The following is a 23,078-nucleotide window of genomic DNA, read 5'->3' on the forward strand; positions in this document are numbered from 1 at the left end:
CGGCCTCCGGAGGTGAGCCCGCCCGCCGCCGTCACGTGAGCGCCGGCCAGGTGGGGAGGGTGACGCAGGCGGCCGGCCAGGTGGCCAGGTGCCCCGGGGCCCGCGGCCGGCCCCTCCCGCGACCTGGGCGCCCACCTGTCCGGCCACTGGCTGAGCGCCGCCTCCCGCGGGGCCGCCAGGAAGCGGGGCGGGGACGGGGAGGGACCGGCGGTGGCTCGAGCTCGGCCCGTGTCGGCCGCCTGGCCTGGCGGGGCGCGGTGCCCGGAGGCCAGACCTGTGCGAGTCGCCGCCCGCTGGCCGCCACGTCCTCGCCCGCAGCGCAGGTGAGCCCAGGACAGGTGAGCGAAGGGGGGCCGGGGGCCGGTGACCCTGGGGCGCGACCCCTCAGAGCCTGCGCAGGTCGGAGGAACTTCGGGGCGGGTCCCTGGCGGGGGCTGCAGCAGGGCCGGAGCCAGGACTGGCCCGGCTGGACCCAAGGCGCCGACCCACCCAGGCCGGACCCCACCCGCGGCCTTCCCTGGGGCCCAGGGGCAGCGTCCTCACCCCAGCAGGGATGCTTCTGTCCCGGGCTCTCCAGTGTAGACGTCAGAGCCTGAGACCATAGGGGGGCCCAGGACTTTTGCAAATGAGGGTCAGGATGGCGGCAAAGCCACTATCCCCAGATCTTTGGATAATCTGCTGTCCAAACCCGGGTCGGCCTCAAGAGCTAGCAACCCCCCAAATGAAGACTGTCCCTCCAACACACCAGAAAGAAATGCCCCCCATCACTGGTGGAGGTGGAGGGCAGACCCAGCCAGGCAGGGGGTGTCCTGCCTGCTTATATCTAATAAGGGGTGTGGGGGCAGCTCCTGAGGGCCGAGGACCCCACTTCCTGCTGACCAGCCTCCATTTCTGCATCGGGGAAGCAAGAATCCCTTTGGAGATTGAGGTGGACCTCAGCCCAGCATCCGGACAGGGCGGGGATGGGGGGAGCCTCTGCACCGGACCTGGGGCCCAGGAGTGCCTGACTCTCCCCTCTGTCCTTGAGGTGAATGGTCTGCCCCTCCAAGTGTGGGGGCTCCGTGGGCACCTGTGGAGTCTGACTGGGACCTGTACACCTGTCTTGCTCAGCCAGCCCCGTGGTCCTTGGGTTCCATTCCTGGGTCCGTGTGAACTAAGCCCTCTGGGCCTCAGTGTCCTCATTCATAGAAGGGGACCAGTCAGAGTATCCACAGGCAGGGTGCTGGGGTCAGCTGCAGCCGAGCCTCTGCTCTGGACTCTGCTGGGACGATGCCCACAGCCACAGGCGCAGAACCTCTGACCAGGTGGCTGAGGGGCACTGCCCAGGGCTCCCTAGTCCTGGTGGGAAAGAGTGGCAGGAGAGGGGGTCTTAGGGGTTCCCAGAAGTAAAGTCTTAAGTCACTTGGACAAAAGTGACCTGGAGAGTAAGAGGGAGCCATCTGCACAGAGGCCTGCCCCATGCCCGGTCCTGGACACCTTTGGGGGAGTCACCTGTGCCAGGAGGGCTCTCCCCACCCCACCCCCTGGGCTCGTCTCCCACCCTGCACAGACCAGCTCTTCACACGCATTTGAGGAAGTGAGGCAGGCAGGTGAGCAGCCCGCCGGGGTGGCCAGGGTGCTGCCCCTGAGGACGGCACAGCCACTCACCCTGCATCTGGGCCCAGGATGTTAGTTTTGGTTTCCAGAAGGATTGCGGCTGCTTGTCTTCTTACCTGGGGTGGTTACCATGCTCGGGCGACAGTTCATGTGTAAGAGCATCCTGACTTGTAGGGAGAATCCCTGCTTTCCCGCCGGCCTGTCGGAATGGGATCTAGGTCAGCAGGGGCCTGGCTCCTCGCCGGACTCTCTGGCGACAGGCAGCCTGACCCCCTGGCTTCCTCACCTTTCAAGGCATGTACCCACCTTCCAGAAGGTCGGTGGGGAATGGCAGACAAGTGAGGGGAAGAGCTTCTGGAACACCTGCTGGTCACCTGGCTAGGCTACCTGTGGGAGTCAGGGCTCTGACTTCCCAGCCGGGGCTTCTTTGGGGAAACACTATGAATGTCAGCCAAGGAGGGCCAGGGGCCAGGTTTATGGGATGTCAGGAGTAAGAGACAGGAGCTGGGGAGCAATTGGAGGGCCTGTGAGGGGCAGCCCTGCAGGCTGAGCCAGGAGGGTGGTCTTTTCGGTGACTGATGCCCACGCCTGGGAGCCCCAGAGCAGGAGGCAGCAGGAGGCTTCTACACAGGGCAGGCCCAGCATGACCCCTGCCTACTGCCAGACTGTGTGTGAGGTGGGGCCCGGCCAGGTGGGTGTCCCTGATCCCCACCACGAAGGAGGGGCCTCTGGTCAGTAAAGCCAGGCTCCCAGTCTTGGCACTGCAGGTGTCACTCCAGACAATTCCTTATTGTGGGACCCCCATGGCCTCCACCAACACAGGCAGGCTGGTAACTCAGCCTAGCTGCCACCTCTAAGAATGTCTCCAGACCTTACCAGGTGTCCCAGGGGCCTGGGGGGCAAAGCCAGCCCAGCTGAGAGTCCCTGAGAACCCCTCACCCCAGCCACCTTGAAATGGAACCGTGTGCCATGTGCTCTGCCCAAAAAGCCAGACACTGCCCCCAGATTCCATGCGACTCTGAGGTCTGAGCTCGGCCAGGCCCAAGGCCAGCCCTGTGGCTCAGGTCAGCCTGAGCAAAGACCAGGCTCAGGCAGATGGAGCCAGACAGGCCGGGCCCCACCAGGCAGGGTGGGGTCAGCAGACCCAGAGACCAAGGCAGGTGGGACAGAGGCCCCATAGATGGAGTAATTTGGGCCCTGGTGGCTGTGGGAGCCGCTGTGGGCAGAGCCACAGGTCAACGCCGATCCCGTCCACAAGGGAGTGGAATAGACAGTGCCAAGCCCACCCAGGTCCCAGGAAGCCCATCTGTTGGGAAGGACGGGGACGTGGAGAGCACTAGGCTGCAAGGGACCCACCGGGCCAGGCTGCATCATGGCCAGGGTGGTACCAAGCGCAGCTTCGGCCTGGCCAGGCCAAGTCGGATCTCCTGGTCCTTTCCGAACTCCACCTGCTGTCCTTCCTCCATCCTACATTGCAAGGACCCAACGACACCCAGCCCCCCAGACACCTCGAGCAGAAACAGCAGGAAGTCACCTGAAAGTCTCCGGGAAGGTGGCATGGCCAGACCTGGAAGCCCCCTGTGATGGAGCCTGGTGCTTTCTGCTAGCTTGAAGCTAAGTGCCCCATGTGGGTGGGCTCCAGGCCTGGGACCCAGGGCCTCGTAGGAAGGATGCGGCACAAGGGTGAGGGGATAGAGCACAGCAAGTACCACGATGTCCAGCGGTCACTCCTCAGTTTGGGAATTGAGTCCACCTCCTGGTAGGGACGTGAACAGGAAATTGTCCCCACTCCCAAAGGACCCACAGACCCGTCAGAGACAGACTCACCACTTGCCACCCTCATCGCCCTGGCATCTCTGGAGGAGCTTTCCCGGGCCACCTGTGCTGGGGAGTGGACCCACCCCTGTGACGCGAGTGGTCACTGCAGGCCATCTGGCCTCCCTCTTGGCAACACTGTTGCCCAGACAGCGTGGCTGGCATCTGCCCTGAGGCAGCTGAGAGGAGAGTCTGCCCTCGGGTCCCCTGCCCCCGCACTGACCCCAGGACACCAGGAGCCGGCCAGCAGCCAGTGAGGACACTGGGAGAGCCGCTCTGCAGAGCCAGCCAAGGGAGAGGCCCCGGGTACAGATGTGGGGCAGCGGGCGCCCGAGGAGCCTTCGCTCACGTGCGTGTGCACACTCCGCACACAGGCCTCCCCACGCAACGCCGGTCCTCCCTGCTAAGTTGAAGCAGCCGGCCCAGCTGGCCCACCAGGTGTTTGAGGACAGCCTGGTGCTGCGAGGAGGCCACAGGGGCCGAGACAGGCAGGGACTGGGCAGGGGCAGAAAGGAACTATAAACATCCTACAATGGGAACTCGGGCTGCCTTGGGGGCAGGGGGGTGGGGAGGGACCAGAGGGAACAGGTTGGGGAAAGCGTAGAGAAGTATCACCAGGTGGGCCCGGCCTGCCAGACCCAAGGTCTGCCAGACCCAAGGTCGGGGTAGTAAGGAGGCACGAGGCCATGGCTTGGGGGTGAGCACAGAGCTGTCCCCGGAGCACTGGGACTCCCGCAGGCTGGGGAGAGCCTCGGGCCATCATCCAGGGAAGAGGCCTCCTCGGTTCTGGAAGAAAGAATCTGCCAGGGGACTCAATCTCAGCCAGTTACCAGCCCGAGGGACAGGATGTATGCGTGCGAGGGAGGCTGCCTAGTACCCGGGGTGGGGGTGGGGCTGGGGGTGGGGGTGGAGGAAACAACCCGGCTGAGGACTGGGGGCGGGGTGCCAGGGAGAGAAGGCGGGGTCTCTGCGAAACACGGAGCTGGAGCCGATGCAGCGACCACATGGAGCACACGTCAAGGTCGCCAAGGCCTGGAAGCCAGACTGCGGGGTGGGGGAGCAGGAGAGCCCAGGGAGGCTAGAGGGAATTATTAACGAGGAGGCGGGGCACTGGCGTCCTGCCGGCCCAGCTGGCTCTGCTCACACCGACACCCCTGGCTACGGCCAGGACACTGGGGCTGGAGTCCCATCCCTGTGGCAGGCAGCGGGCAGCCGAGGCCCACAATCAGGAGCTCCCAGAGGAGCAGAAGTCAAGGGCCAGCCGCAGAGCATGGAGCGGTGGCCTCTGGGGGACCAGGCAGTGGAAGAGAGGACGTCTTTCTTTCACGAACAGCTTTTTGGTGCCACTGGTGTTCTGGACCCGTGTGCAGGGATTTCTGATAAACCGGATGTTCGAAGGAAGGAGACCCCGGGATGCCCCTGCCGGCTGTGGCTCCCGAGAGCTGGCTGCCGCCGGCCCTGGTACCTGGACTGGTGGCACCCGGGCCCGTGGGTGCGGCCACCTGGCTGGGAACAGGGGCCACACCCGGCAGTGGCTTGCCTGGCAGGTTCCTGCCGAGCACCTCCGGCCCCAGAGCAGACTTTGCCCTCTGCTGGGAGAGGCCGTGCCCCTGGCTGGGTCCAGGGTCCAGGCCCAGAGGACGGGGCTGTGAAGACCCACGCCTGGGGCCTAGGTTGGGGAAGGCAAGTCGGGGCCAGGTCCCATGGAGGGCCAGCCCGGTGCTGGCATTTCACTACCATGCTCCGTGCAGCAGTGTGACCTCCAGCTACTGTCACCTCTGGAAGAGGAGGCCTCAAAGAAGTTTCCGGGCTCCTTATGCTCTTGGGTGCACTTTGGTGGGAGTGCATCTAGCTCGATGTCTCCCAGAGAGCCCTTTCTGGGCCAGGCCTGGCCAGTGCAGACGGAGTTAACATGGGGGTGGGTGAGCCAGGATGGCACCACCCGCCCTAGCTGCCTTTGACTCAGAATGTCCCCAGGAATGTGTGGGCTGTCCTCCAGGCGTGGGAGTGGCTGGGGCTCCACAGGCAGTCCCTCCCTGCGGCTGGGATGGTGTTAGCAGAGAACCTGTGTGCTGAGAGCAGGAGCACTGGGAGCCAGGCTTCCGGCTGCCGCTGTCACCCTGTCCATGCCGTGGTGCAGGTCCCTCCACAGCCGGGCTGCCCCTCAGGGAGGGATTCTGGAGCTGAGGCCTGAAACCTCCCTAGGGAAGCACAAGGTGCAAGGCTGGGAGGCAGGCGTGGGAGGTAGGCCCAGGCTGGGACCTGCCTGGTGTGTCCTGGGACGATGCGGGGGCGTCCCTGGGGTCCATGGAGCCCTCGGCTCCAGAGGCCCAGCGCCCGCCAGCACAGGCTTGGGCACCTCTGGCTGCAGGTGCCCTTGGGTATGAGCGAGCCGGTGACGCCCCTTCACCCACACGGGGCTGCTGGATAAACGGGATGTGTTCCCTCCCAGGTCTGCAGGGAACTTGGCAGAGGGCACCGCGCTGACGCTCTGAGCTGAGTCTCGGCAGCCTGGGCTGGTGATTTGGAGACTTCATTTTTCCATCCAGAAAATAGGCTTCCGCCCTCGAGTGGCCCTTGTAACATATATAAGCCCTGCATCTGCAAGCAGGGTACGAGCAGTGGCTCTGCTTGCTTTTATCAAAACTAAAAGGAAAAGACACAGAGTGAGTTTTCCCCAGTCCTGCGAAGTCCTCCTAACCTGGTGCCTGTCCACTTGTGGGTGTGGTGCAAGGAGTGGGAGCATAAGCTGGTCTCCCGTTGCTGCCCCGGCTTGTCGGCTGGCTCTGGCCACACTTCATGCTTGGGAGCCTGTGAGACTCCTGTACCTGCAGAAGGTGGGCCTCATTGCTACTCTGCCCACTTTGCTGATTTTGAGACAGAGGCACAAAAAGCAGTAGAGGACAGTTACAGTGGTGGGCAGCCCCTCGGGATGGGTTGGTGGCTGGCCAGAGGCTGGTGCCTAGGAGACAGGAGGCTTGTGTTGGCTCTGCCTGGCCCTGAGTGGAAAGGTGGCAGTGGCCCCGTCCACACTGGCAGAGCAGTGTGCCTTCAGCCAGGATGAGCCAGGCTGAGCTGAACCCAAATGATTCCAGACACTGGTCAGTGGGGCTCCACCCATCCAAGGCACTCAGGGTCCCAGGAGGGATGGGCATCCAAGGGAAGCACCCAAGGGACGCAGGAAGAGTAGGCTGGGGCTATGGGCTTGGGCTCTGCAAATGCTTCCCTCCTACCTTGTGTCCACACACAGTGACCATACCCAGCAAGGCCCTGGAGGAAGGGATTGTTGGCCCCGTTCTGAGTTCATATATGTGGGAAAATGCAGATGTGTCCCTGGACGTGCAAAAAGGCTGGGTGGACAGCCAGCCATGGTGGCTTCGCCACATGGGGCAGCCAAGGGAAAGGGTCTGGAATCGGCAGGCCTGGGTTCAGGTCCCCGTGAGCCACACTTCCTGGCTCACATCCCAGGGCCATCTCCTGGGCTTCTCCGGGCCTTGTTTCTTCCTTTCCAAAATAAAGACAGCCAGTGTGTTTTGGGAGCAGGTGAGATCATGCATCTAACCCAGCACAGCAGAGCCTGGCCCTGCGTGCTCAGAAGTTGGGGGTGACACAGAGGCTGGGGTCACAACCACGTTGTCCTAAGCAGGCCTCAGAAGAGCCCCACAGATGGCATCATCCTCATGCTTTCACTGACCAGGGAGAAATGGTGCTGAGAGGCCCTGGGGCTGACCCAACTTGGATCTTCAGGCCCCCAGGTCTGTGCACTCCTCACTGCCCATGCTTGCACCCCCAGTGAGGGCATATGGACCCATCAGAGGAAGCGCACTGGTTGCCTGTCCTCTGCCCCTGTCCCAGCAGCCAGGTCCCTGCAGGCCTGAGTCTCCTGACCCTGCGTGCACCTCCCTGGGCCTCCCCAGCCCTGCTCCAGGTATCCTGAGCAGGGTCTCTGGCTGGGGCGGATGCTGGGAAGCAGTGGAGGGGCTTGTATGCAGGGGAACTGCAGGGTGGACGTCTGTGTGCTGCCCTCACCTCTGCCCTCTTGTCACAGGACACTGTGGCCAGTCAGCATGTCTCAGCGACACTCGGACAGCTCCTTGGAAGAGAAGCTGCTGGAATACCGCTTCCACTCAGAGCTACGGCTTGATGCCAAGGGGAACCCGGCATCAGGGCTCCCGATGGTCCGGGGCTCCCTGCAGGTGGTCAGGGACAATGCCCCCTTCCAGGTGGATACCTCAGGGCCCCCACCTCTGTCCCCTAAGGACCAGGATTCACGGACTGTGATCCTGAGCACGCAGAGCCCGGCAGCCCTCAAGATGGGCACTCAGCAGCTGATCCCCAGGAGCCTGGCCGTGTCCAGCAAGGCCAAGACCCCAGCCCGCCACCAGAGCTTCGGGGCTGCCGTGCTCAGCAAGGAGGCTGCCCGGCGGGACCCCCAGCTCCTCTCAGCCCCCAGCTTCTCCCTCGACGACATGGATGTGGACATGGGCTCCGAGGGAGCGCTGAGACGGAACCTGCGGAACCGATCATACAGGGCGGCCATGAAGGGCCTGGGGGCTCCCAGTGGGAACAGGGGCCCCAGCCAGCTCAGCCCCAAGCTCCAGGCTCTGGCTGAGGAGCCCAGCCAGCCGTCTGCACGGTGCCCGGCCAAGAATAAGGTAGGGGGCCTGTCTGCCTGGACGGTGGGGAGGGGCTGTGCCTCGGGGGGCCTTGGGAGCTTATAGGCGTGCCCCTGTGTACCCCTATATGCCCCTGCGTGCCACTAGCCTTGGGGCCTCACCATCACATCGCCTGATCCTGCAGCTGGCACTCAGTGAGCACCTCCTGTGTGCAAGCTCCTGACCCAGGTTATCCGGGTTAGGTGTGATGGACAGGCTCTGAGCAGAGCATGAACGTCGCCGTTTTACAGAAAGGCCAAGGGGTCTCCCTTCTCTCAGCCGCCGTGGGGAGAATAGCCTTTGGGGGGACCAGCCTCTCTGCGCCCCAAGGATAGCCAGCCCGTGTGAAGGCTGAGCTTCAGGGAGGGCTTTGGAGCAGCACCTGGCTCGGGTCGCCTTGCCCCAGGCGCCCCACTGGGGACTCAGCAGCCGAGCACATCTGGCTCAGGAGAGGTCTGATGCCCCTCGACGCACACGCGCTCCTCTGCCCACCTGACAGCCGCTCTACCTCAGTGTTCTCGGGCCAGCAGGCGGGCATAGGCCCATGGGAAGGGCGGCCTTGCTCGGGTCCCCACACTCAGAGTTGAAGTTCTCTGGCACGCAGAGGGGAGTCCTGGGACCATCTTGGCCGCTGTCCTCAGCTGAAAGATGCCCCCTGAGACGCCCAGGCCCCCAGGAGCTGCCTCGGGGCCTCGGCACTCTGCAGCCACCCAGGCCCTGCCCGCTGCCCGTTTGCTCACTCACGGGTGGTTTCCTGAGCTCTCCTGCCCCTGCTGCTGGGGTGCCAAGGGAGCCAGGGGAGCCCCGAGAGCAGGCCCCCAGGGAGTTCCCAGGGCAGTGAGCAGGCAGGGGTGTGCTGGGGTGCTCAGATCCGGGCTGGGAATGCAGGGGTGCCCAGGGTGGGGGGATGGTTCAGGTGAAGAGGTGGTGTGGACGAGAGGCACAGGCCTGAGGCAGGAGGGGTGTGGAAGGGGGCGGTGGGGGGCAGAGCCAGGTGCGGCTGGGGTGCCACACATTCCAGCCCAGCAGTGAGAAGTTTTCAGGCCCCAACGCGTTTGAGAAACCAGCTCACTTTCTGGAACCAGCACAGCTTCGAGGTCAGGAAAAACAGAGTCCCAGCCAAGTAGGTAGGACCCAGTAGATGGTGGGTGGGGCAAGGGCTGTGCCCCACCCCCACCCCAGAGAGCCTGGCCACCCCCACCTTCCTCTGCAGCCCTGGCAGAGGCTGCTGGGACCCCAGACCTGTGCTGGGAGCTAGACACCAGCCTGCCAGTCTCGGTCCTTCCTGCCGCCCCAGGTCCCAGGCTGTGTGGGGCCCCATGTGTAGCCCCAGCTCCCACCCCTGTGCCTTCTCAACCCCCACCAGCCAGACCTGGGCAGCCTCCCGGGGCTTCCTTCAGACCTCGTCGGAATACCCCGCTGACCTGAGCACTTGTTTTGATTTGTTCGACCCTTCTGCCTCCTCCTCCAGGCAGCCCTCCTGGATCTGCCTAGCTCTCAGTCAAACTGCCCTGCCTGTTCTGAGCCCCTATGTCACCCCATCCTACCTGCCCTGGCCTTCGCTTGGCAGCCCTGCTTCCCTCGCTGAGCCGGCATTTATTGAGCAGCTTCTGGGTGCCCAGCGGAAACCCCTCCTGTTGAGCATGTGGCGCGGTGAGGTCTCTGGGCCCAGAGGCTGGAGGACCTGCTGCAGACTCACAGCGGCCTGCCCTCCCGGCTGACTGCTGGTGTCTCTGTGTCTCTCCAGTTTGCGCAGAAGACGCTGGGGCGGAAGCGCGCCCACAAGGGCTCCTTCAAGGACGGTGAGTGTAGCCGAGGGAGGTGGATCAGGGGGCTGCCGTGGGCCAGGCTGGGGGCGGGGAGGCTGGTGCTGTGCAACAGAACCCACTGAAGGGGCATCCTCCTGGGACAGGAGGTCCTGGTGGCTCGTCCGGCCTGGTCGTTCTGAGAGTCTAGAGAGTTCCCTTGAGCTCCTGTCTGCACCTTACCAAGGGCAAGAGACAGGCAGAGGCCCCACACTCACCCCGGGAGGGGGCTGTCGCACATCGTGTGCCCGGCCCAACATGGTTGCACCTCTGGGACCAAGGTCAGCTGCAGGGCGCTGGCCCTGGGTGTGGACACCTGTGCTGTGTGCATCGCCCGTAATTTCCCAGCATGCAGGGGTGCAGTGTTGGGGGCTCAGGAGGGCTCAGAGCAGGGGAGGTAGGGGTAGGGGCCTGCCCAGCCAGGATGCAGCCCTAGTGTCTGTGAGGGGCAGGGCTCCTAGGGTGCCCTGGAGGGGGAGACAGGACGGCAGGAGGCGTGGGGAGGAGCGGGGAGGGTTCCTGGGAGGGGGAGGACGCAGGACAGCAGGAGGGGTGGGGAGGGTCGCCGAGGGCCAGGCGCCGCCCGTCCCAGGGGGGCTGCTGCAGAGCTGAGAACGGGACAGGGCACCTGGGGGCTGTGCTCCAGGGAACCCGCACCCAGTGCTCTCTGCCCAGCCAGGGAATAGCCCCCACCCCCGGAACAGCCCGCACCCGAGGCAGCTGCGCTGATTCGTCAGCTCAGCGCTGGCTTGATGGTGCCACATTCTGCACTGGGACGTCACCCCCGTCCTGGGCTGGGCCTGACCCACCATGGGGGCCAGCCAGCCTGAGGGGAGCCTGCTCCGGGGGGCCCTGCGCTGCCTGACCCTCTCAGAGCCTCCTTGGGAGGCTTCAACCTGCAGGTTCCCAGGGGGCCCCAGCTGCTCAGAGCCCCCAGGTCGGCAGGTGACACCCCGCCTCTCCCCAGACCCCGGGTTCTACCAGGAGATCCGGGAGCGGGGCCTGAACACCAGCCATGAGTCCGACGACGATATGCTCGACGAGCCGCCCAGCCCCGATGGCACAGGAAAGGCGGATGCGCCCATCGTGGTCAAGAGCTACCGGCCTGCGCAGATCACCTGGAGCCAGCTCCCAGAGGTAGGGCCAGGATGGTGGGCGCTTGGCCCTTCCGAGCCAGCCCGGGGCCCCCAGTGTGGGGAGCAGCCTTCCCGAAGTACCTACTATGCCCAGCGTGCAGGGGAGCCCCTTCCTGGTGCCCTCAGAGCTGCCCTGCCCCGAGGGCACTCTGAGCTTAGTTCCATGGGGTAGAGCAGTTAGGGCCAAGCGATGTCGCTGTGTGTGTGACGAGCCTCCCTCAGGTGAGCTCCTCTCCAGCTCCCTACTCAGACCAACCTCCTGGAGCTGTGGGCAAGGGACCCCCTTCCTAGGGCGCCGCCCCCAGGAAGATGCCAGGAGGGCCCGAGTGGGGAGAGGGACGGGCCTTGGCTTCGGGAGAGCCCTGTGCTGCAGGTGGGGTGGGGGGGCCCGGAGGGAGCCTGGCTGAGACAGAGGCTCTGGTGCCCTGAGCAAGTGGGGGTGGGGGGTAGCCGTCCCGCCCGAGGAGGGCAGACATGCTGCTGACCCATTCCCTGAGAGCCTGTGGCCTGTGGGCAGGGAGGCATCAGAGTGTGCGTGGTCTCCTGGGTCAGGTCACCCGCCCCAAACAAGCAGCACTTCGGCCAGGGCGGCCCGGGGGCCGCTGAGCCTGAGGCCATGGAGAACCGGACCATCTCCCAGGCCCCGGGATGGGGCGCAGACTCACCTGGCCAGCTTGCGGCCCATCCCTGGCTTGGTTTTCCCACGTGGCTTTGTGTCTCTCCACGCCCAGACAGCTCTGTGGGACAGAGGCCCCTCCCCGTCCTCAGGGGTCTGCTGGCCGCTCCCCAGGATGCCCGACTTCTCCCTTGGCTGCCCCGGGCTCTTCGGAGGAAGGGCGGGCTTCCAGGGAGGGCCGAACCCATGATGCCCAGGCCTGTGCCCTCCTCAGGTGGTGGAGTCGGGCCTCCTGGACACGCTGCCCCCCGAGGAGCGCAAGAGGCAGGAGGTAAGGGGGCTGGGCAGGGGAGCCAGCCCTGTGCCCCAGATCTGGTGACCACACAACATCTGCAGGGCAGGACCAAGGCCACAGTGAGGCCTCTTGCCCACCCACCTGTTGGCCATCTCCTGCGCCAGCCCCTGGGATCGTGGCTGATGCCCTTTGGGGGAGGGGGCTACCATCACCCCTCCTTGGATGCAGGTGGGGGCATCACACCTGTGATCACCAGCATCACAGCTCATAAGAGGCCAAGCCAGAGCGCATATGGAGGTGTCAGGCCCTTATGCCCATGGCCGTGCTCACAGCCCCACCCCGGTTCCGGTTTCAGGGCCCAGGTCCAGCCTGCCCTGCCCCCTGCCTCCTGCTCCTGCCCCCAAGGTGCAGGGTGGCCCTGGCAGCTGCTGTCCCCCCTCCAGGCCATCTTCGAGATCCTCACGTCAGAGTTCTCGTACCAGCACAGCCTGAGCATCCTCGTGGCCGAGTTCCTGCACTCCAGGCAGCTACGGGCCACGATGACCCAGACAGAGCACCACCACCTCTTCTCCAACATCCTGGACGTGCTGAGCGCCAGTCAGCGGTGAGGCCTGTGCCCAGCTCTCCACCGTGCTGCGAGGGCCACCTGGCCCTGAGGCACCATGGCCATGGGGTCTCAGGGGGGTGGGCAGGGCGAGCAGGGCTCCAAAGACTCTCAGTGTGGGACCATGGGCGGAAGGTTGAAAGGACCTGCTGGCCAGGAGGGAACTCGACCTCCTCAGACCTCAAGGCCACCGAGACTGGGCCCCGTGACAGGCTGAGCACTGGGTCTGTGGGCATGTGGGCATCCTGGCACCCCCCCCCCAGCACCCCATCCCTTGGATGTTTGGGAGGGCAGAGTACCTGCCCCAGGACACTGCCCTGCCAGATGACATGCACATTCCCACCAGGACATCAGGTGCAGGAGGCCGAACGACGAGGTGTGAGGTGGCCAAGGGACGGGGCAGGCGGGGGGACCTCGAGTTGCAGGCCCGGGTCATGTTCTGCCCGGCGGTGTCCGGTGCCCATCCCAGGCTCCGGTTGCAGGGCCCAGAGGTGGAGGAGAGGCCAGGTGTGCAGCTGCAGGCCTGCACAGGCCTGTGTGTGCACCCACATGCCAGAGGGAAGGTGTGTATGTGCTTGCACAGGTGTGTGCATGGAAGCCACAGCCCCAGACGGCCCTGGGCCCCAGGAGACCCCGTGACACCCTCCCTCATGCCTCAGCATCCCCCCTCACCTGAGGAGGTGGGTCCCCTGAGTCTTCTCGCAGACCAGGGTAGGGGCAGGTTGTGTTGACATCGGGCCAGTCCCCTGAGCCCCACCCCCACCTGCTACTTGTGGCCTCTGTGAAGTTTCGGGGCCACATGGCAGGAGGGGGTGCTGTCTTGTCCCTGGAGATGGGTCTTCCTGCAGAGCCACAGTGCCCAGCTTGCGGTTCCTGACTCCATGGGGGCCTGGGTAAGCGGCGGCCCCTCCACCCAGCTCTGCCCCTTTGCTCGACGTCCCACTGGCCACTTCTGTTTATGCTGAGCAGCCATCAGTTGCTTCTGACCCTTGGGGCCTCTGATCGGCCACCACTGTCCCAGGGTAGGATGGTCCCACCTCCTCCCCCAGCTGGGTCCTGGCAGCTCCGAGCCATTCATGGTGGCCTCCCTGGGACTCGGTTATCCTGGGTCAGCAGCTGATAGCTACCTTTCCCAGACCCTCCTCAGAAGCCCACGGAATCGCCCGTGGGAGGTGCTGGCCAGCATGGCCCTGCACCTGGGCAGCTGGGGCCTCCGTACGCATCCCTGTCGCACTGCCCACCTCTGCCCAGGCTGCCCAGGAGTATGACTCTCAGAGCTCCCCCTTAGGGGACACACAGGGCCCCCGAAGGTGGAGGTCAGGCTAAGGCCCCATGAGCAGGGCCTTGTCCCCTGTCCCTGGCCTTACCAAGGGAACCAAGGCAAGGCCCCCATCTTCCCAGGGGGGTCCCCAGATTGGTGGGGTGGCCTCCCCACCACAGGAGCTAGGTGAGGCAGATGGCAGGCCCCTGGTGCCCTCACTGTTGAGGACCTGGGACCTCCTTCCCACCCTGGCCTTGTCCCCAAGCCCTGTCTCTGTCACAGTGCTGGATGCCCCCCCTCCCATCAGCCAGGGTAAATAGTAAGGGCAGCGGAGCTGGCTGCCCTCGGCCTGGTCAGTCCCTGGTTGCTGGTCCGGGTCGCCTGGGAGGTGGATGTGTGCTTGGGGACACTGCTCTCTGCCCTCCAGAGGTCAGCCAGCTGTCTTCTCTCCCAGACCGGACCGCCTGGAGCAGTCCCAGGAGCCCGCTACACCGGGCTTTCAGAGTCCGGTTCAGGAGAGACGCTGCCATTGGAGTAGTTGGAAGCCCAGGATGGGGCTGAGGAGCCTCAGGGAGGGGGTGAGAGGGCCTCCCAGCGGCCTAGGCTATGGCCTGGAGAGGTGACACTGCCTGGGGTCTGACCGGTGCCCTCGCATACCAGATGTCCTGGTGCAGGTGCAGCCAGGCCCGGCTGTGGCAGCAGCAGTCAGCACAATCTCTGTGGTCAAGGCCCGGGTTACAGATGATCTCAGAAGGGGACCCCAGGAGGAAGTGGGGCCTGGTGACCACCGCTGCAAAGTCCACCCAGAGCTTTCTCACACGGAGCTGGGCGGAGGACACCAGGGCTCCAGGCAGGGGTGACCCAAGTCCAGGGACTCAAATCAGAGTGACAGGTTCTCAGTCCTGCCTGTCTGAATCCTGGGGGCCTGCTGGAGCCTCTGCCAGCCTCTTAGCAGGAAGTGGCCCTGGATTTGCCCAGTTATTTCAGGCATAAGAAGCTGATCTGCCCTGGGGTTTCCCCAGGAAGGCTTGGGCTCACAGCGGCCTGGGCAGCTGGTCCCCCACATGCCTGCCGCGCTGCTTCTGGGGGCTTCACCGCGGTGCTGGATGGCCGGGCCCTCACCCACCCCGCCCCTGTAGGTTCTTTGAGGACCTGGAGCAGCGGCACAAAGCACAGGTGTGCGTGGAGGACATTAGCGACATCCTGGAGGAGCACGCCGAGAAGCACTTCCACCCCTATGTTGTCTACTGCTCCAACGAGGTCTACCAGCAGCGCGCCCTGCAGAAGCTGACGTGAGAGGAGCTTCCCGGTGCCCGGGGTCTGCTCTGGGTGCCTTGCGCCAGGAGCACATTCCTGCTCGCAGCCCAGCTTCTGTGGGCACCCACTGACCTCCCGCCACCGCACCTCTGTTGCAGAAGCAGTAATGCTGCCTTTCACGAGGCCCTGAAGGAGATCGAGAAGCGTCCCGCATGCGGGGGTCTCCCCATGATCTCCTTTCTGATTCTCCCCATGCAGAGGGTAACCCGGCTGCCCCTCCTGACGGACGTGAGTACTCAGCACAGAGACCCATCAGGGGAAGGAGGTCGGCCTGGCCCCCCTTTCGCGACCCCCTACCCCCCCTCCCTGGTGCTGCTCAGTCTGAGACAGCTTGAACAGCTTTTGCCCAAGAGCTCCCTGCCTGGAGCTTTCCAGCACTTCCTGGAAGGTTCTCGAGGTTTGTTCATGTGGATGAGGCAGAAGCAGTGTTACCCAGGCCTCTCCTGAGCGTGGGTCCTGGGCCGCTGCCTCCCACCCAGGATCGTCGGCCCACTGTCCCGGGTGTGGGCCCCCAGGGCAGCCCGGGCACCACTCACTGCCCCTTCTGTGGGCAGAGAGAGGAGCTCATGCCTCTCAGATGTCTGCTCCTGGGGCCGAGGGGCAGGTGGGGCCAAAGGGCATTTGTGCACATGTGTGCACATGCACACATGCAGGCGTGCACGCAGCACACACACATGTACATATGCACACATAAGCATGCACACGGCGGGAGCCCGGCTAGGCCCCCAGAGGCAGCGTGCGGCTCATGCTGGAGGATCATCTGTCCGGGCCTGTCACAAGTATAGAAACAGGCTGCGGGCCGCCCCCAGACTGGACCGAGACAGCCCAGGGCTGGAAGGGCTGGGGTCCTGGGACAGTGCCCCCGCTGCATTCCCACCAACCAGCCAGGCTGTGTACCCCAGTGGGGCCTGGCAGGACCTGGACATGGGCTCCCCACCTCCCCGCAGCCCCCACCGGGGTCTGCTGTTCGTAGGGGGCGCCTCTGTCTACGCAGGCCCGTGAGCCTGGAGTGCAGAATGGTACTTGGTGCCTGACCTGCCGGGTCCTGTCTGCAGACCCTCTGCCTCAAGAGTCAAGGCCACCCTGAGAGATACAAGGCTGCCAGCCGCGCACTCAAGGCCATCAGCAAGGTGAGGGGTATCCAGGGGAGAGGAGGGGGCACCTGGACCAAGCACAGCCCCCAAGTCTGTCCATACCCCACCCAGTAGTGGAGACCCTGAGGGCAGGGCAGGGCAGGGAGGGCTTCCACATTGTCCATCTCAAGCTTTTCATGGTGCTGATGGGGAAACCAAGGCCCAGAAGGGGTGAATCTTGAACTCAATCAGTGAGCCTGAGTTAGGGCAGCAGCTAGGACAGCCCTGGGGTAGGGTGGGGGTGCCTGGGCCGTGGGGTGGCTGGACCACAGCCCACAGCACAGCCCAAGTTAGGGCTGCAGTTAGGATAGCCCCGGGGTCGGGTGGGGGGGTTCCTGGGGTGGCCAGGCCACAACCCACAGCACAGCCTGAGGCAGGGCAGCAGTAAGGACAGCCCTGGGGTTGGGTGGGGGAGGGGGGTTCCTGTGGTGGCCAGGCCACAACCCACAGCACAGCCCGAGGCAGGGCAGCAGCTAAGACAGCCCAGGGGTAGGGTGGGGAGTGCCAGGGCAGCAGGGCGGCCTGACCACAGCCCACAACACAGCCTGCTCTCCGGGTGCCCCCCCTCCCCACAGCTGGTGAGGCAATGCAACGAGGGAGCCCATAAGATGGAGCGCACAGAGCAGATGTACACGCTGCATACACAGCTGGACTTCGGCAAAGTCAAGGTAGGCATCGGGCCTCCCCTCAGCCAGCCCCTTGGGGGTCGGGGTCATGGCCCCTGGGCATTTGGGCTGGAAGGAGGCCTTGCCCCAGCCTCTCCGGGGGCACCGTCCCTTGTGACTCCCACTCCCCTTGGCCGCAGAGGCTCAGCTCTGCCGCCCTCCTGCCTGGGGCTGGGTGCATGTGGGAGGCTCTCTGGCCCCTGCCCCCACCCCAGGGCTGCCCCAAGGGGCTGGGCCAGAGGGCATGCCCTGGTCCAGGGCTCCTGGCAGCACACTGAGAACAGGGAAAGGATGGAGTTGGGGCCTCCTGTAAAGCCAGGAACTGTCCCTCAGCCCCGGAGAGGGGGCCTAGCCAACCTGCAGGCCCTCCCAAGCAAGCAGGGCTCACACCTCTGTCCCCGAGTCCCTGCGGTGCTCCAGGCCATCAGGCTCCTGCTTCTGCAGGAAGCACCTCCCTGGGAGGGGGACATCCAGCCAGAAACAGACAGACACTTCCTCGTGGGAGCTGCTTTGCAGGAATTGGCCTGGAGGCAGCTCTGTGGGCGAGCCTCAGCTTGTCATCACTCAGGCTGGGCCCCTGACCTGGAGGCTGCCCAGCAGGCCGGAGCTTGGGGGAACAGGTGCCGTGGGCAGGGCAGGGCATGAGGGCCACAGAGCGATGGAGGGAGGACCCCGAGGTCCAGAAGAAGGTGTGAGGGGTGTGTGGAGGCTTCCCCAGGACGGCCTGGTGGACTGGCCTGCTTGCTGGGCGGGACCTGGGCCGGGGACCTGGCACAGTGCAGCTGCCCATCTGTGCCTGCTGGCCACCTGAATAGCCCTTTGTCTGAGGCAAGGACACATCTCGCCCCCATCCTTGGTCCAGCCCAGGGCGGCCAGTCCCCCGGTCCTGGGTGGTAGGGACTGTGCTGGACCTCCTTGCCCCGTCCTCCTCACCCCCACCCTGACTCAGGCAGCTCTCTGGTTCTTCCCTCCAGTCCCTTCCTCTGATCTCTGCCTCCCGCTGGCTGCTGAAGCGTGGGGAGCTCTTCGTGGTAGAAGAAACTGGGATTTTCCGAAAACTGGCCAGCCGGCCGACGTGCTACCTATTTCTGTTCAATGACGTCCTGGTGATTACCAAGAAGAAGAGGTGAGCCTGTGATGGGGCCAGGAGGGGCAGGGGGAGCCGCGCAGCCTCCTCCGACCTCAGGATTGGGAGAGGCTCCAAGCCTGGCTTGTCCACGGTGGCGGCCAGGGTCCCCCTCCATGTGACATGGGGGTCCCCTTCCAAGTGACTTGAGGTGGCTGGGTGTTTCTTACTGTGGGGCAGGCCTGAGCCGGCCTGCCCAGGCCACAAGGACAAGGAGACACACAGTCTCTGTCCTGGGGGGCAGTTCTTGGGAGCGTCCAGCTGGGTGGGGACCCAGGCTGCCCAAACCGCCCCCCCATAGCATCCAACTGCCCGTCTCCCCACAGCGAGGACAGCTTTGTGGTACAAGACTATGCCCAGGTGGACCACATCCGGGTCCAGAAGATGGAGCCCTCTGATCCCTCTCTGGTGGGGGGTAGTAGCCGCAGCTCCTTGGTGCCACACGTCTTCCAGGTGACCATGCTGCACAACAGCGAGGGCCGCCAGGAGAAGATCCTGCTGTCCTCCGACTCCGCGTGAGTTGGGGGAGGGCTCCCAGGGGGAGGGTGTTCATGCCGTTCTATTCTCGAGCACTGCCGTGTGCCGACACAAGGGCAACCTGGTCCTCACGGAGGTCACATCACTGGGACAGCAACCCATCAGCCACAAAATGAGCAGCTGTGTCCAGGGAGTGCAGACTGAGGAGGAGCACAAGGTGGGGAAGGGAGTGCCAGGTGGGGGCCGGTGGGGAGGAGGACCTGGTGGAGGCATGGCAGCGCAAAGGCCCTGAGGCAGGAGGCCTCTGCTGAGAAGCAGCTGATGCCGGCGGGGGCTGGGGGGGTGGAGGTCAGAACAGTCTAGAAGTGGGGTGGGCAGCACACGGGTGCCAGCACAGTGGGGGCTCAGATGACGGGGGAGGAGACAAGGGTGACTGATCTCCACAGTCCCTTCAGGCGGCGGGAGGCGGAAGCTGATGGTTTAAAACTGAATTGATAAGGGACAGTGGGCTTGGGGCCCAGCACCAGCAAACAGGGTGGCCCAGGTCATAGGGGTGTGTCTGCATGTGACCCCATGACTCTGGGAAGGTGAGACTCAGGGTTGGCCTGCCTGTGGCTCCTTCCTGCCCCGTGACTTCCCGTGTGTGGTCCCTCAGTGGTTAAGGGGGGGTCACAATAGGGCACCGAGCAGCATGAACCTTCAGCACCACAGCCCATCACAGGGACCATCTCCCCACACTGCCAGGTGGGGACAGGGTCATGAAGCCAGAGGCCCCAAGGCAGGCAAGGTTGGCCCAGAGCCTGACGCAGCCTCTCTCCAACCCCAGGAGTGACCGGGCCCGGTGGATCACGGCGCTCACACACAGGGAGAGGCAGGGACGGGGCCCCACCAACAAGGGAGGTAAGCACCAGACGCTCCACGCTGAACGGGGCTCACAGCCCCAGCCCCGGGCAGGGGGCTAGCACGGAGCTGAGGCATTGTCCAGCCCTCTGTCCTGCCTACCCTCCGGGGTGACCGCCCAGGTGAGGGACCCCACAGCCGGGTAGGTATGTATGCACCCGTGCACACGGGGCCTCCCCTTCTGTGCGGGAGGGAGAATGCTGCCCCATGCCCAACAACTGGAGCAGAACGGGCCGCAGGGGTGGAGTTAGATGGTGCTGCCTCTGCCGGGGCTGGTGCTTTGGCCCTGAGAGCAGGGGCAGTCTGTCTGGTGGCCTCTGGAGGGAAGCTACCATGTGTCCAGAGCCCCCCAGGCCCCAGTGAGACCAGGCCATGGTGGAGCCATGCCTGACTCAGGGCAGCAGGACTCCTGGCCCAGGCCCTCCTGGGGACAGCGGTGTTGCTGACACCCACCCTCACCCCCACCCCCACCCCCCAGACCTGCTCCAGGTCGAGGTCACCAAGGCTTACTTGGCCAAGCAAGCGGATGAGATCACGCTGCAGCAGGCGGATGTGGTCCTGGTGCTGGAGCAGGAGGATGGTGAGCAGAGTAGGGCCGGGTGTGTGGTGGTGGCAGGATGTAGGCGAGGTGGCCCCCAGAGGGAGGGCCTGACAGCCCCACGAGGGAGCACACCAGATGCGGGCAGCCGACCCTGAGCCTGGCCCCCTGGAAGCAGTTTCTGCAACTGCCCATGGTGGGTCTGGTCCAAGGTCCCCTCAGCACCTTCCTTCAAGGACATCTTCAGACCTCCCTCAGTCACAGGATCAAAATCCGCTTCTTTGTCATTCTGTGTCCTGAGCAGGAGGAGGGTGGCTCTGCTACCCCTGGGGGCCCCTGCACTCGCCTGCACAGGGCATGAAAGCTGGCTGGAGGGAGCTCAGCCCCTGACGCCAGTGTCCAGGCTGAGCACCTGCTGGAGGACCAGGTGCCTGTGTGACCTGGCCCCTGGCCCCCTGTGCCGGAGCGGGTGGTGGTCTGCTGCAAGGGGGCCTGGCCCTGGCGTCTTCTGGCACAGAAGCTCAGAGGGCCGGGGGTGTGGGTATGGAAGCCCCTCCCTGGAGCCTGGACTCCGCCCTCACCTGCCCCACATCTGTGTTCAGGATGGTTCTATGGCGAGAGGCTGAGAGATGGGGAGATGGGCTGGTTCCCTGAGGACTTTGCCCGGTGCATCACCAGCCGTGTGGCCGTGGAGGGCAACGTGCGCAGGATGGAGCGGCTGCGTGTGGAGACGGGCGTGTAGCCTGTTGTGCCCAGCACGGAGGCCAGGCTGCTGCTTCATGCCGTGCTCCAGGAAGCAGCCTGGTCCTTGGAGTGTGGTGCGCTTGTCCTAGGAGCCCAGACAGTCCGTGGGTCTCCGTGAGGCCCCGTGGTCCGCAGTGCCGGATCCAGACACTCCCAGGGAGGGTGATCACATGTGCTGCCCGCCCCCAGGAGCATCCTCCAAGCAAGCTCTCGGGGCCACAGCAGCCTGACTGACCCCCGGCCTCCCCCGGCGTCCTATACACCCCTAGGGCAATGGTGCAGGGCAAGTGATGCAGGATGTGGGCCCAGCTTCCTCCCTGTCCCCCCTGCCCAGCCCCCTGCCTGTGGGACAAAGGGCCTGAGCGTCCAGGGCAGCCCCACTTACTGAGCGGAGGTCCCCCAGAGGGAGATGACCCTACAGAGCCAGTGCTGAGATCCTGGGGTTTTCATACACATTAAAATATTTCTTTAACACCTGGATTTCCATGGGAGTCTGCGCCCAGAAAGCCAGATGAGCCCCTGCAAACTTCCCAAGGTGCAATGGGCCAGGATTGTCTCCACATGTGTGGTCACTCATGTTGGTCCTAGGGCCTTGCTTGGGCCCCTTGTTCATGGTCACTCCATGCCCATCTGTGGCCTTGGCCTGTCCACGTGTAGCACAGTGAGCAAGGCCAGGAGCTCCTAACCCCCATCCCCACACATTCCTTTGCAGGGCTCAGGGGGGCCAATAGGTCTAGGGACCCCATGGGAATGTCCCCCACCCCTACCTCCCTCATAGTCCACCTGCTCCCCCAGGCCCCCCCCCCCCCAGGTGGGGAGGGGCAGGCTGGCCTGGGCTCTTGGCCACCAGGCCAGGTAGGAAGGCTGCGTCGTGCCCTGCTAGGCCTGCAATTCCTCCGTGCCTGCCAGTGCCCCTCCCGGCATGGGCAGTGCTGTCCTTGGGGTGGGAGCTCCCAGCACTATGAGAATCTGCCCAGATCCCACTGGGGCTCCAGCTTTGGTTGCAAAGCCAGGAATGTGGCTCCTGCCTCCCAGCCAGAAGTGGGTGACTGGGTGGCCGGCCTTCTGACCCTCCCAGCCCTGGGCTTGGCCAGGTGGGGCGGGGAGACAGGGGGTGTGGGGAGGGGCTGAGCCAGTAGGAGCAGGGAGGGAGGAGGAGGGGCTGCCCTGAGCCCCACCCTTCGAATCAGGTCAAGGAAGGTGATCTGTACCTGGAGGGGTGGGCAGCTCCTCCCCAGTGACCACCAAGGTGACCTCCAGGGCCTCAGGCAGTCAGAAGGGCCAGGCCTAGGTCAGAGCCCAAGCTGCACTGGTGGTCCTGGGCAGGGGCTTTGCATGATGGGGGGACGGGACAGGTCAGGACTGCGGTCGCAGGGGTGAGCCCCAGGAGCTATGCAGGGAGAAGTACTTCCGTACAGGTGGGAATCTGGGACCTGGACTTCCCCACCCATGAGCTAGGTCAACTCCCTGCTTTTTTCTCAGAGCTGCGGTGGGGGCGAGCGGTAGCCAGGGCCAGGCAGGTGCACGCACATGTGCATCCATGTGTGTGTGTGTGTGTGTGTGTGCGCGCGCGCACGCGCCAGGCAGGAGTGGCACTTTTGCGGAAGCCTGGCTCCCCCATAGAACTAAGCTCCCCCAAGGAAGTCCACCTGCTTGCTCTCACCGCTGACCCCGTCCCTAGCTGTCCCTAGCTCCCCAGGGAGGCAGGCCTGTCTGCTGCCTGTCCTCCGCCAGGCACAGGTTCCTTAGGAGATTTGGGAGGCCCTGGGGCCACACCCTTCCTGTCCTGACCTGAGGACACAGCCTTGGGTCCTCTTGGGTCTGCAGAGTGGTTCCCAAACATGCAGGAGGAATGCTTAGCCCGGAGGGAGGGTGTTCAGGACACTGTAGGGGCTGCCACCAGATGCAGGGCTGCTGGGGGTAGGGGGTGCTGGGTCCACCGGGGCAGGGCCAGAGCTGGCCAGCTCAGCAGGACAGACACCCTTCAAAGAGGGATCAAGAAGCACAAAAAAAAAAAAAAAAAGAAGAAGAAGAAGAAGAAGCACAGGGCCCAACTGTCTCGAGGTCTGGAGGGGCCCAGGTGGGTGGGCAGTGAAGGGAGGAAGGCTAGGGCTTCCCCCAACACCAGTGCCCACTTGAGACTGAGGGGACTCTGCTCAGCCCGGGTCCCTTCCTGAGGGCAGGGCAGGGCAGCCTGGACCCTGGCCCTTCCCAGGCAGAGGCTGCTCTGACCTGCCTTCCAGCCAAGCTCGTCCTAAGACCTCAAACAACCTTTCTGCCCCCTACCCCCACTCCCAGATGCCAGGGTGTCTTGGGGAGAACCCTGCCATACCAACCATGCTGGGGAGGGGTCTCCAGGGGCCCTCCAGCCCAGCCCCACCTCCCAGCCAGCTGC

At 64.6% G+C, this 23,078-nt stretch overlaps 1 protein-coding gene across 9 annotated transcripts; it reads left to right on the forward strand.

Annotated features, from left to right (window-relative positions):
* The first annotated feature begins 65 nt into the window (after positions 1 to 65).
* Positions 66 to 21,157, forward strand: ARHGEF16 (Rho guanine nucleotide exchange factor 16). Of its 9 annotated transcripts, none has more exons than XM_026005145.2 (16): positions 196 to 323; positions 7,058 to 7,166; positions 7,460 to 8,066; positions 9,814 to 9,868; positions 10,839 to 11,008; positions 11,898 to 11,954; positions 12,362 to 12,522; positions 14,923 to 15,075; positions 15,199 to 15,328; positions 16,156 to 16,230; positions 16,809 to 16,901; positions 17,873 to 18,024; positions 18,351 to 18,539; positions 19,328 to 19,401; positions 19,880 to 19,981; positions 20,542 to 21,157. In XM_026005145.2, the coding sequence occupies exons 3-16, from the start codon at positions 7,479 to 7,481 to the stop codon at positions 20,679 to 20,681; spliced, it is 2,139 nt and encodes a 712-aa protein (XP_025860930.1). In that variant the 5' UTR covers positions 196 to 323; positions 7,058 to 7,166; positions 7,460 to 7,478; the 3' UTR covers positions 20,682 to 21,157. The 9 variants fall into 9 exon arrangements, with proteins under 9 accessions (XP_025860933.1, XP_025860932.1, XP_025860930.1 ...); XM_026005146.2 differs by having other exon boundaries at positions 201 to 338; XM_026005149.2 differs by having other exon boundaries at positions 207 to 338; positions 7,109 to 7,166.
* The last annotated feature ends 1,921 nt before the right edge of the window (positions 21,158 to 23,078 follow it).

The sequence above is a fragment of the Vulpes vulpes genome, chromosome 12 (genome assembly GCF_048418805.1).
Source record: "Vulpes vulpes isolate BD-2025 chromosome 12, VulVul3, whole genome shotgun sequence".
Lineage (NCBI taxonomy): Eukaryota > Metazoa > Chordata > Mammalia > Carnivora > Canidae > Vulpes > Vulpes vulpes.